Source organism: Corylus avellana, chromosome ca4, assembly GCF_901000735.1.
Source record: "Corylus avellana chromosome ca4, CavTom2PMs-1.0".
Lineage (NCBI taxonomy): Eukaryota > Viridiplantae > Streptophyta > Magnoliopsida > Fagales > Betulaceae > Corylus > Corylus avellana.
In genome coordinates, this window is record NC_081544.1 from 16,598,357 (window position 1) to 16,611,231 (window position 12,875).

Below are 12,875 nucleotides of genomic sequence, written 5' to 3' on the forward strand. Positions count from 1 at the left end.
ATATTTTTTCGGTATGAAAATTAGCACATCCTGTCTCATAACATAATAGATCTAATATGCATATCGACAAACATTCACAATAGGAACCATTTATCATTTCATTTGTTTTTTTTATGGGGAGCATTTCAGTTGTTGGACCAATTGATTAAGTTTTGTGGTGATGGGTAGAGTAAGCCTTCACAAAAAAAGAAATGTTAGGTGTTCTCTTGGTCCAAAATGGATATTATTTTCTAAAAAAACAAAAAAGAAACTGGCCCTTATTTCTCTTACCCGATTTTTAGAAAATAATATCTTGCTTCCTAAGAGAACACCAGAAAAACACCTAACATTTTCCCAAAGAAAATTTGATACCTTAGCACCAATCACCTGCGATCAAATGGTCAAGAGAGCACTAGTGGTGCATTACCTCTCTCCTTTATTCTCCCTCCACCAGAGTTTCTTTGTACAACTTCTAATGATGTTAATTCCTTCTTTGTTGTTTTTTTAAAAAACAAAAAACAAAAAGGCAACAAAGTGCTATATTTGTTTTTACCCAAAATAATACTATACCATATTATAATCATAGTAGAAAATTAAAATATAATATCTTACCCTAGCATACAAAGAGTGCCTGTAATAACAAATATGTGGTTCAACATTGCTCATTATCCATCACTATCCCCACTACCCATGAAACATTGACATAGAAATGATGCCTTGACAAATTGTCAAGTCAATTATAAGGGGGTCCATTGGCATTGATTCGTGTTCCTCTAGCCATATTGTAATATATCAATTGTCAGGTAAACTCCAAATACACGACTCCACTTGCAAGAATAGTGTATCAGTGTCATTCGAGTTGGCCCCTCGTGGGCACGATTCGTATCATTTTATAAGATGTGAACATCTTGGTTTCAAATCCGACAACACAAACTATTGCATCTCATTTGCTGCAATAGTATTGTTATGAAGCTCCTAGTGGTGAAGAATACTGTTTGGTATCATGCTCTGTCAAGTTGCCAAAAAAAAAAAGAAAAGGAGGGAAGAGAGGAGAAGAAAAGCCAGTTATGAAACTTCACGACAGAAACAATGGTTCATTGCATTCAAAATAACAAGCAGAATCCAAAATGGTAACATGAGAGGACTACACACTTTTAGTATCATTGTTAAAAACGACAAAAGAAGAAAATCACACCCATTGCTGCTTCGTTGCCTCCATTCTCTCTAACAAACCGGCAATCTCAGATTGCATTCTTATTTTCATGTTGAAATAATCACAATGCGAATTTTCCAAAACCTTCAGCTCATCCAGTTTCTTCCTCCGCCTTTCCTCAGTCTCTTGCAGACACAGTTTGGAAAGCTTTCCAGCATACTCTTCTTCCATCTTTTCAGTCTTGGTTTTAATCATCCGCCGGAAACCTTCAGCCTCTCTCCGTGCTTCATCGGCCTTGCTCTCGAACATCCTGGCTTCTGCTTCCTTGATCCGCACTAAGCTTTCCAAGCTGTCAAACCCATCTTTCTTTGGCAATGCCCCAAAATGGAAATCATCATCTGTGGTCAATTCACTTATGATGGAAGGTTTGCGGTCACTCTGACGGAGATTATTTGAAAGCAAGTCATTATGTATACCAGAAGAGCTCATGTTGAATCCAGAATATTTGTGGGATAGAGACGTGGATTGTGGAAGAGGGGTTGCTTCTTTCCTAAGAATAGCTTGAGTGGCCACCAAATCTTTTGAAACCACACCTGAAGCAGGAAAGTCTGACATGCCATCTGTGTCTATTTATGAAAAGAAAAAAAAAAAAAACCCCTTTAAAGTTAGGCATGGAACATATATTTATATATATACATGTGAATACATTATTTACAGAAAAAGACATTGGACCAGTAAGTAACTGTGTGTGTGTTTACATGGCAGAAACGCTATCCCACACTGGGCTAGGTCCATTCCATTAAGGCTTGATTATATTTGCATCAATATCCTTCCCGTGTGCTACAGGCAGCATCAGTTACCAACAGATGAGGAATAATTTCTCATTCACAGCCAGTCTAAACTCAAACGGCAGAATCAACAAAAAAACAAGCCAGAACAATTTGGAACAAAGTACAATATCTGTTCAAAGTTTCTAGCTAACTTTGAAGATTAAAGTGTGATGTGGCAAGCCTTCATTGAGGTCAAGTTAGCACTCTAGATTATATGCCGCACTTCTAAATATTATTTTTTTGTACTTCATTAAATTTTCAAACAAAATCACTTTTCAAGATGCATTTTAATATTCACCACGAAAACACGTCGTGAATTACAAATCTCTAAATAGTTAAATCAGAAACAATTAATGCTCTATGGATAACTTGGTTGTATATTAACAAAAGTGATAACATATCCTTCTTATTTCATGTAAAGTCCAGCTTAACCAAATCTGGTACGCACATGCAAACCAATACAGAAAATTCTTCTAATCTTTTAGAGAGGGAAGGAGTAACAAAACAGTTTTTTTTTTTGATAAGTAAAAGGAGTAACAAAACAGTTATCTAGATTGTTTCCATGGTTGCAGAGAGCAGCTTATTTTGAAATTCTCACAGGAAAGGCAATCCAAGCAATCAAATAGCCATGGCAATAGTGCTTCCCTCAAAAAGATCAAGAAATATATCTCCGACTTCTGTAAAAGATACATACTACAGATTTTATACATGATAAAAGGACTAATAATTTTTTAAAAATTCCTGAATATCGCCCTTAGGGCCAATTGCTTATTAAAAAAAAAAACAAAATAAAATAAAATTCTTGAATATCTTGAATGACTCCAATTACATTGTACTTGTTAAAGTTCATTTTATAAGCTATTCTCATCATCACATATGAGGGTGCTGTTTGAGTCTTCATTATTGAAAGCAACAACAAACTTATTATGCAAAAAAGCAACAATTGACACAATTATGCTGAGTTATAAGTCCCATTTTACCAAGCAGACAAATGGAAGCATCATTAGTTAAATAAAATTCACCACTAAAGTAAAAAGTATCATTTCTTGTACTTATTCAAGAACTTAGCCATCCTAACTCCAATCACTATACAGTTCCCAACTAAACCACCAAGTCTAGTCACCTTATCCTTAACAGAAACAGTTATATAATAACCTGTTTTTTGATATGTTAGAAAATGTCAATCATTAAAAAACCATTCTATGAAGGTCAGACACTTAAAAAGCTCTGCCATATCAGCAAACTAGCCATGTTGGATACAGATATGCAAGAGAATAGGTGTATGATAAACATATGCACTCCATCCCAACTTTTAGATACATAGTTGCTGTTTGATGCAGGCAGCAAGGAGCTTGTTCCATTTAATTTATTTTTATTTAATTTTATGATTCAGGGGTATTTCAGTAATTTTAAGAATTTTTAGATATGGACTTTACTTGTAGCACTTGAGTCATATTATAGGTTTCATATGTTGTTACATATTTTTCTTTTGGGTTTTATTACTTATTTAGTTTGGTACTAGTAAAAACATATTAGGTCCAAGACTAGGATTAAGTAGAAGTTTTTTATTTATATGGATGTAGCATCTTTAATTCAATGGAGAATAACTTTGGCTAAATTTCAAAAGCTATGAAGGTTTTTTTTTCTTTGAAATTTGTATGATATAACCTTTATTCAAGGTGTGATGCCAAAAATATGGCAATAGGAAAGATGCGTATGAAAGCGAAGTGTGATGCATCAATCTATCTTCTTCTTGTCTCTCTATTTTCCAAACAATTCCTCCAACCTTCAAGCACTACAATCCAATCTCAATTCCACATCCCAAAAATCTATTTGAAACAATCATCTAGGAAACAAAACCATCCAAGAGCGGCCTGCTACAGTAATCAGGGTTACTGTACATGGTTTTATAAGAACAGTATTGTGGTGCTCTCCTAAAATCTACATCAATTTTGGCATCAAAGTGGGTTAAACCATTATGTAATTACTAGCCTATAGCCCGCACTATGCGCATTTATATCATACAAGATCCTTCACACTTACAATGACATGTAGTGAGAAATTGAAATTGTGTCTTAGATCCTGAACGGAGACTTTATGATGAGATTATTTGTTTTAAACAAGGTAATTTGTGAGTTATTGATTACACTAGAACGTTCGATGAACTGACTATCAAGTGTGGAGTAGTTGAATGTGAGCGAATGACAAATGCTCAAATCAAGGGTGGGCTGAGATCTAGAATTCAGATAAAGATGTCTCCTGTGCAATTTTTTTATTTTTTTTTATTTTTATTTTATTTCAAAGAAGCTATTGGTACAACTCATGTGGGAAACAATCAGAAGGGTTCTGAAATTTGACAATAAAATAAAGGAAGCAGCGATTTTAAACCTCAAAAAAATAAAATAAAATAAAATAAAGCTAATTTTCCAATACAAAAAGCTAAAAAGCCACAACAGTCTGCTGCAAAGTTTGAACAGCGATAAAATAGAAGTGCATAGAGAAGTTTCTGAACAAGGTCTTAAAGACAGAAGCTTTGGCTGTGAAGAAGGCCCCTGAATTGCTTGACAAAGACAAGTTTCAAAATATAGGCAAAGAACAGGAGGTTAGAAATTTTGTTTCAGCAACAGACGCTAACTGATTAGCCTACAGAATTGCCTAGAGTACCAACTAAGCTGTCCAAGGACTGCACTATAGTTTCTTTGAAAGATTTCACAGAAGCCTCGCCACCTATGCATGACCACTCAAAGATACAAGCTGTCCAGTGAGTAAAACAGAACAGGCCAAGTTGAAGATGCAAGATGACGAGTAAGGGAAACTTGGAGTCACAATCAAAAGAAGATAAAAAAACAGATCAATGTGTTGGAAATCGATTCAAAGATTAAAAGTGCAGAAACCAAACTTGACTACCAATCTAAATGTAGCTAAAGTTAAAAGGAAAAAATAAATCTCATAATGAAAAAACATCTTAAAGTGATGAAAATTAATGCTGAAGTTGAAATCTACATGTGAGGCAGAAATATGTTAGCATTTGATTGAATGATTAAATTTACTTCTTCACATGATATCAAAGCCACAGGTCATGAGTTCAAACTCCAACTCTACAATTCACCCCCTTTAAATACTACAATCCAACCTTGAACTCCACTTTTAAACCCTAAAATCCTTGGGAAAGGGGGAAGAAAAAACCAAGTCAAGACACCATATCTAGGAACCAAAACCATCCAAAAATGGCCTGCCACAGTACTTATGGGTACTGTTCATGGTACTGAAAATACATTCACATCCTGGTGTCCTAGGTCAAACTTGCCCTTTGGTCGGTTCCACTGCTATTTAAGTCACACAACCAATATACTATATGATAACATAAAAATAAAAAGCAGACGACAAAGTTCAGAAACTCACAGTTACAGAACTGAATAATGATGTTGCAGGCATCCGAAGGAGAGATCATTTTACTTTCAAGCTTGGATAGCATCTCATCAGCTTTGATATGCAATTCCCTGCCTTTGTAATCTTCACTTCCCTTGAAAATCTTCCTCACACAATCAAGTTCCTTTTTCAGGGTTTCCAAGCCCCACTCTTTTGCACAGCACAAAAACACATCCTTAACGAAACCAAACATTTCTGAAGCATGCCCACATCCAATGCAGTGAAACTGCATCTCAGTAGTGCCTGAAGGCCCCTTCAAGCTAGGACCCGGCTTAATCAGATTCTTCTGAATGCCACAAGCAGCATGGCACCAATGGGAGCACACGTCACAACCAACCCAGCTACAAGTTTTGCTCGCACAATCAAAGTTCAAACAGATGGGACACATGCACTGACTGCAAAATCCCTTATTGGCCGAGCAAATCTTGCAGTCACAATCGTCAACAGGCAGCATGCTCCGGCAGTTCACATTTCTACATCTCATGTACAAAAACATCTCCACTAGCTCAGCAGTTGGCAGACGTATTTCACTAGATAAGTAGCTTCCAAGTCCCATTTTCACAGCAACCAATACTTCCAACTGCACTTTGTGACACTTCGACAAAGTCTCCTTAGTAAGATCAGATCTCCGTTCAAGCCAGCTTTGTAGTCCTACTACTTCCTCTTTCTTCTCAGGCATTGCAATGATATATTTCAAGTAATCCTTGACCAATGTAACAGTCTCGTCAGGAAGCTCCTGAATTGTCTGAGCCATAACAGGAATAGAGGCTGATACAATATCAAGAAGAATCCTTTCCGGTCCAGAAACCTTCCTAGGTCTCACACTACCATCAACGCCATCCAAAGTCCTGAAACCCTCTGAACCCCGTCCTCTCGAATCGCCTGACTGCGTATCAATCCTCGGTCTAGCTGGGAGCTCAGATGGGAAAAACGAATGGTTATCCGAGCTCGTAGTAGTCTTATAATGACTATTATTACACGAATCCCTATTACGATTGCTCTGATTTCCCTGCATCATCGAAAAAAGACCTCCACCGTGATTCGACAGCGCCACAACCCCATCTCCGATCGGCTTAAACCGACTATGAACCGAACCATTAGTCCCCTCCCCACAATTCCAAATCTGGTCATCTCTCCCCACCGAATACTCGTAATTTTCCGTTGAATTACGTGTGAGTGAGCAACTGGGGTTGTGGGAATGGGGGTGAGAATACGAGTACGACATCGAATACGCCGGGAAATCATTGGAACAAGTGGTTTGGGGATTGTTATTAGACGGTGCCAAAGATTGCGTGCTCCTAGTCGGCTTTGGGCGAGCCAGAGGATCGGCATTTTGTGAAGGGTTTGGAGCGGTGAGAGAGAGTGACACATCGGGCAAAGCTAGAGACAGATTCAGAGTCTCTAGCTTTGGTTTCTTATCCACAACATTCTCTCTCTCAACGTCTTCCTCGACCTCTCGCTTCGAAGAATTCCCTCTGGTTTCGTTCATATTCAGGAAATCTCTCTCCACCCATTTCTCATCTTGGTTTGAATTCTCCGAAATGGAGATTTCTCTGCCTTTGAGGGCGACTTTCTCGAAGGAATTGAGCAAGTTCTTCCCGGGAATCTCTTCCTCGGGAAGACCAAGTTTAGAATTGTCGCAGAGGTAGCTGAGAGTGAGCTCCTGAGATCCTGAGGTCCCTGTTTTGGGGGTTTTTGATCGGAACCCATCAGAACCCATTTCTGATTCTCTGAGAAAACCCATACCCTTCCCAGGAAAATTCATTTTCTCACCCAGGCTGTCCTTGTTTCTCTCAGAAATGTGCTGGGAGGGCCTGCTCTGGGAGCTGTTCTCGCCCTCAGAAGCTACAGCACCGTTAGGGAGATCTCTCTCTCCAAACATGACCTTGAAGACTCTAGAGAGAGAGAGAGAGAGAGAGAGAGACGTACCAGAGAGAGAGGATATGATACCCAGAGGGGCAGTCTTGGCAAAAAAGAGAGAATCCCGGGGTGCTTTTTCAGTTCATATGCTTTGATTCTCCAGCCCACCACTTTTGCTTTGATTCTTCAGCACACCATTGCCCCGGCAACGGCTGGATTTCCAAGCTTTTACACGAAGAACCCAAACGGCGAAACTTTTCTGTCTCTCCCAGATTACCACAATAACCCTCTGCGACACGAGGAATTACACAAGTGGTCTATTTGACTGCTTCTTCTTCCGCGTGAAGAGGGCGACTTTCATTCATTAAAAATAAAAATAAAAAAACAGACGACTTGGTGTGTGAACGCAACATTTGTCTTGTAGGACCGCGAATCATTGTGTGTGTTAAACTTCCACTTCTTGAAGGCCTAATTATTTAACGTTCGCATTACAGAAAAGAGAAACTTTGTATGGTACACTATCTTTGACGTTTGACTTAAAATCAAGAAATATAAAGTTACTATTTTTTTTTTTCATTTTTATTTATTTATTTTTTTTAAGTAATAAGAAGTGATTAATATTAATTAATGTACAACAATGTTTGCTAATAGACCGGACCAGCACTATAGCGGAACGACATTGTAGCTACAGTGCTGGTAAGAGAATACGGTCCACTGCTTGCTTGAAACACAGACTTGCAGCACTCTTCTCCAAAAAATGTTCGCACGGTCCTTACCATTAACCCAACCACCCATCTAACCTAACCACCACCCATAACTCCACTCATTTTCAACGACAAAAAAAAAACTAAAACTAAAACTTCTTCCTCTCGCATACTTTCTGAAACTTCTTCCAGATTTTTAAAACCACCTCCACACATTTTCATTCTCTCAAACTCCTTCTTCCTCTATACGCAAACCCAGACCCACACCCAGGCCAAACACTACGCAAACCCAGACCTTCGAACCATCTTTCCATCCCCAAAATCCTTCTTCTTCCTCTGTACGTAGACTCAGACCCAAGCCAAACGCTACGCAGACCCAGACTTTCAAACCATACTTCCATCCTCCATTCTTCTTCCTTGAACATCAGCGAACCCACCCCAACCCCAAAACCCATATCAACAGACCTTCTTCTCATTCTTCAACACGTTAACCCCCCCCCCCCAACCTACAAACGCAGCCTAGCTATCCTCATTGTCTTCTTCTTCTTCTTTGAACCCACCTTCTCTATGGGTGCACTCTGTTTTTTGACGAACAGTGTGTCAGTTGCAAACGTGATTCTGTGGCTTCCACAACATCTTGGGGACAAAATCTACAACGCCCTCCTACATTGGCTTAGTCCCTGGGTTCCATTTAAGAACCTTTGTTCCTTCAGTGAGTTTTTGTCTTGTAAAACATTGTGTGTATTCTTCCCGCTTACAGTCAGCCCATCCACGGAAAAAAATTATTCTTCCTCTCACTCCCATCTCAAGAGCACTACCTCATTTTGTAGTATGTGACCAGAGGGCTCGACGCAACTGGCCAGACCATCTCCTTGGACCAGATCATCAACCAAGGTTAGTGGCATAAATTCTCTTTGAGTAGCTTTTCATTTCTTTTTTATATGGCCACGTTGGAACATAGGTAGGGACGTAGAAATACACTTCAATGGGAATGGGCCATGTAGAAGTAAAAAGTAAATTGTGTTTATGCTAATGTTCTGCTGGATTGTCACCATTTGTATCATATAGAAATTGCAAAAAAAAAAAAAACGTAGAAATTGGTTGGGTATTTGTAATTGAAAGTGTACTTTGATTTTTGCCGTATGGTTTTAGCTTACATACAACTTAGTCGTCTGCACTTCTATAGCCTTTTAAACACGATTCCTATTTTCTTATACTGTTTACCTTTAAATTTCATCCTTTCTCTTTTAAAAAATAAAAAATAAAATAAAAAGATACAAAAATTAAGAGTAATGTTTGAAAAATCATATTTATCTCACCGAGTCAATTGACATTGTCATAACAGCATAGTGCGATATAAAATATCGTTTAAAAACGTGATTTCAAGTGTTACTTTCAAATTAATAATTGTCAAGGTTGTATTTCTTAAAGGGTAGAGCTCCATTGATTAGACAAACTAATTGGTAATTTTTAGTTTCTTGTTCGCTAATGTGCATTAGTATTCTTAGTTTGTTATTCGTTACTGTTAATTGGTATTTTTTGAGTTTCTGGGTCGTTAATGTGAATTGGTATTTGTAGTTTGTTATACATTAGTGTTAATTGGTATTTTTTAGTTTCTTGTCCGTTAGTGTTAATTGGTATTTTTTTAGTTTCTTATTCGTTAATGTGCATTGGTATTCTTAATTTGTCATACGTTAGTGTTAATTAGTATTTTTTTAGTTTCTTGTCCGTTAATGTGCATTGGTATTTGTAGTTTGTTATACGTTAGTGTTAATTGGTATTTTTTAGTTTCTTATTCATTAATGTGCATTGGTATTCTTAGTTTATCATATTATTGTTAATTAGAATTTTTGAGTTTCTTATTCGCTAATGTGCATTGGTATTCTTAGTTTGTTATACGTTACAATTAATTGGAATTTTTGAGTTTCTTGTTCGCTAATGTGCATTGGTATTCTTAGTTCGTTATACATTACTGTTAATTGGAATTTTTGAGTTTCTTGTTCGCTAATGTGCATTGGTATTCTTAGTTTGTTTTTCGAAGTTACTAGTAATTGATATTTTTTAGTTTATTGTTTGTTAATGTGAGGTATCGTCATGGTTTTTGTCATGGTGCAGCATGTGGGGTATTTCCTTTGATCATTGGTGAAGGACAAACCGGCTATCTCTAGACCATCTGCATCGACTATTCTACGACCACAAAAATCAATCTCAAAGGTATGATTTTTATTAGTCTATTAGATACATTACTTATACATTGCATCATCATGATACTCCTTGCTTTTACCGAGCTACATGTGACCGTATTTTGTTTTGAATAATTAGTAGTACTATAATTAATGTATAGTGTCATCTCATTCACTGTCTACGATATATTTACACCTATCACACTATCCCATAGATGTCCACACATAGGACACCTCGCAAATCACCTCGTAAGCACCCAACCCCAGGTAATAATTGCGCACCAAAAGAGGTTGCCAAATGGGTTCCTGTCCATGAACTTCAATTGCTATATATCTTGCTGGACAAGGCAACCGTTGGCGTAAAATCCCCATACCCCCAACAATTGGTCAATGAGATCACAACCAAACTGAATGTCCTTATTCGTCCACATGAATTCACATCCGACCAGGTGAAGAATAAAATTAAAAAATTTAAAACTAATTACACAGATTTCTCACAACTCTTGAAAGGGGATCTTATCTTGGGTTTTGGCTGGGATCCAGTGACCAATGTTATATCTGCCTCAGATGCGAATTGGGAACGGCTGAAACATGTATGCCTCTCATCTCCTTTCTCACAATCCATTACAAGTTTTAAGAATCTCAACTAATTATTTGCAGCTGACCATCGAGGTAAAATTTTGCAAGAACACCATGAGAAGTACTCACGTTTTAGAGGCTGTGGACCACCGTACTATGATCTCTTTTTTTGCAGTATATTTGTTAAAACAATTGCAACTGGAAAGTATGGCCATGCAAGTACTATCACCCCACCTGATTCAGACGAGGGGGACTGCAGGTTCGACCTTAATACCCTAGCGTCAATCATCAACCTGTCAGATGGTGATGGTGCATCGGCACCAAAGTGTCCATTCAAGTCCAAAGGGAAGCGAAAAGTATCACATAGTGGGTCACTGGACTCACGTGCTAGGAAGCGTGCGTCCATAGAAGACAAAGACGTTGAGGCTTTAAAAGTCCAGTTGGATGATATGTTAGGCAAGGTTTCATACTATGAAAGAAGGCGGCGTATCAAGAAGGTCATGTGCATCTAGAGCAAAGATGGACCTTGTTGAGGTTGCGATGGATATATTAGAGAGATCAATGAAGAGTTCGACATACCTGATGAGAAATTTTTCTGGGCTTCCCACTACATAACTAACCTAAACTGTGCAAAGATGATTATTAAAATGAATGATGCATCTAGGAAGAAGTGGCTACTTAAATACATTTCATTGGTGCATTTGGGATGGTTTGGTAGGGGGTGTATTGTTAGCTTGCCTTTACATTAGAGCTGACAGATTGGGGTTGACTATTTTAGGACAATTTGTTAACTTTTAATTTGACCTATATGCACTCATATGTTTAACACTCAAGTGTTTTCTTGTAGACTGGTTATGTATGCATGCATTTTAGCCTACTCTTTATTAGATCGTCTTTTAGATTTTATTTAGATTAACCTTAATTATTTGTATATTCTCTTCATGATACTTCACTTAATGCATGATTTGAACGGAAACCTATTTAGAATATGAACAAACAAAACTCATTCACCAAATTTGAATGTTGTAGGAAACATAGACATGAGTGAGGATTACATGAATGACATAGACGCGTATGACATAGACGAGGATGACATTTGGGTGGGTGACATAGACGAGGATGACATAGACATGTATGAGTAGGGACTTGACAATCCAGACTATATTTGCGAACATTGGTACGATACACTGGAACAGTCTTATGATCCTACCATCGATCCAGATGCCGATGAGGGTGACGTAAGCGATGATGATGGCATGGAGGATGCAATGGTCGATTTGGCACTTTATGAGATGGATCTAAAAATCATGGGATTGCAACTAGAACTGCATGAATTGGAATTTGGATTAAAAGGTAAGCGTAGGAGAGGTATACCTCAAAGGACTTCTGGCTTCATGGGACTGATGTGGGTACATTGGGTGTTGCACAATCCTAACCCAAATACATGCTATGAGTGATTTAGAATGTGTCCGGCCACTTACATTGCTCTTTCATTACAACAGAATGAATTTTTACGCAACACCTGAGCTGTTTAGGTAACAGAGCAATTGGCTGCATTTTGTTTGGTCATGTCACAAGGTTGGACAGCACAATCTGTGGTTGACAGGCTACAACACTCAATATACTTCGTAAGCGTTTATATTGGAAGATCGGCAAGAGCACTTTGTCAATTGAGGAAATCAATTTTACAACCCAATCCTGTTCCGCTACCGCATCCCAATGTCGCCAATAATGCTATGTACTACCTATGGTCTGCGATAAGATATCAAAACACTGTATTTTACATTTTTTGAAAGGATAAATGGATGCTATCATGATATTACTGTTTAAAGATGAAATTATTTATTGTGTGTTTCAACTATGTTCTTACTGTTAACACCACTCCTACTCGCATAATTGTATTGGAGCAATTGATGGAACACAAATAGATGCACGTGTATCACGTAAAAAGCATATTCACTACCGAGGTAGGAAGTGCACCACAACTCAAAATGTTATGTGTGTTATGGATCTAGATCTTTGTTTTACTTATGTTTATACTGGATGGGAAGGGAGTACGCATGAAGCACATATTTTCACAATGTACGTTAACGATTCGAGGATAAAATTTTTGACTCCAGTAGGAGGTATCGTACCATATCAACTTCCCAAAAATTAC

General features: G+C 37.8%; 1 protein-coding gene across 1 annotated transcript; it reads right to left on the reverse strand.

Moving 5' to 3' along the window:
* Positions 1 to 1,053: 1,053 nt before the first annotated feature.
* Positions 1,054 to 7,585, reverse strand: LOC132177191 (protein OBERON 3). The gene is made up of 2 exons (XM_059589437.1): positions 5,365 to 7,585; positions 1,054 to 1,758 (listed from the first exon to the last, which is right to left on the reverse strand). The coding sequence occupies exons 1-2, from the start codon at positions 7,271 to 7,273 to the stop codon at positions 1,169 to 1,171; spliced, it is 2,499 nt and encodes an 832-aa protein (XP_059445420.1). The 5' UTR covers positions 7,274 to 7,585; the 3' UTR covers positions 1,054 to 1,168.
* Positions 7,586 to 12,875: the final 5,290 nt, after the last annotated feature.

Bases quoted from the DNA above. Each gene is read 5' to 3' on its own strand.
- LOC132177191 (XM_059589437.1), bottom strand. From the start codon at position 7,273: ATGTTTGGAGAGAGAGATCTCCCTAACGGTGCTGTAGCTTCTGAGGGC. The intron at 1,759-5,364 runs GTGAGTTTCTGA...TTTCATAAATAG, and splicing joins CATTATTCAGTTCTGTAACT to ACACAGATGGCATGTCAGAC.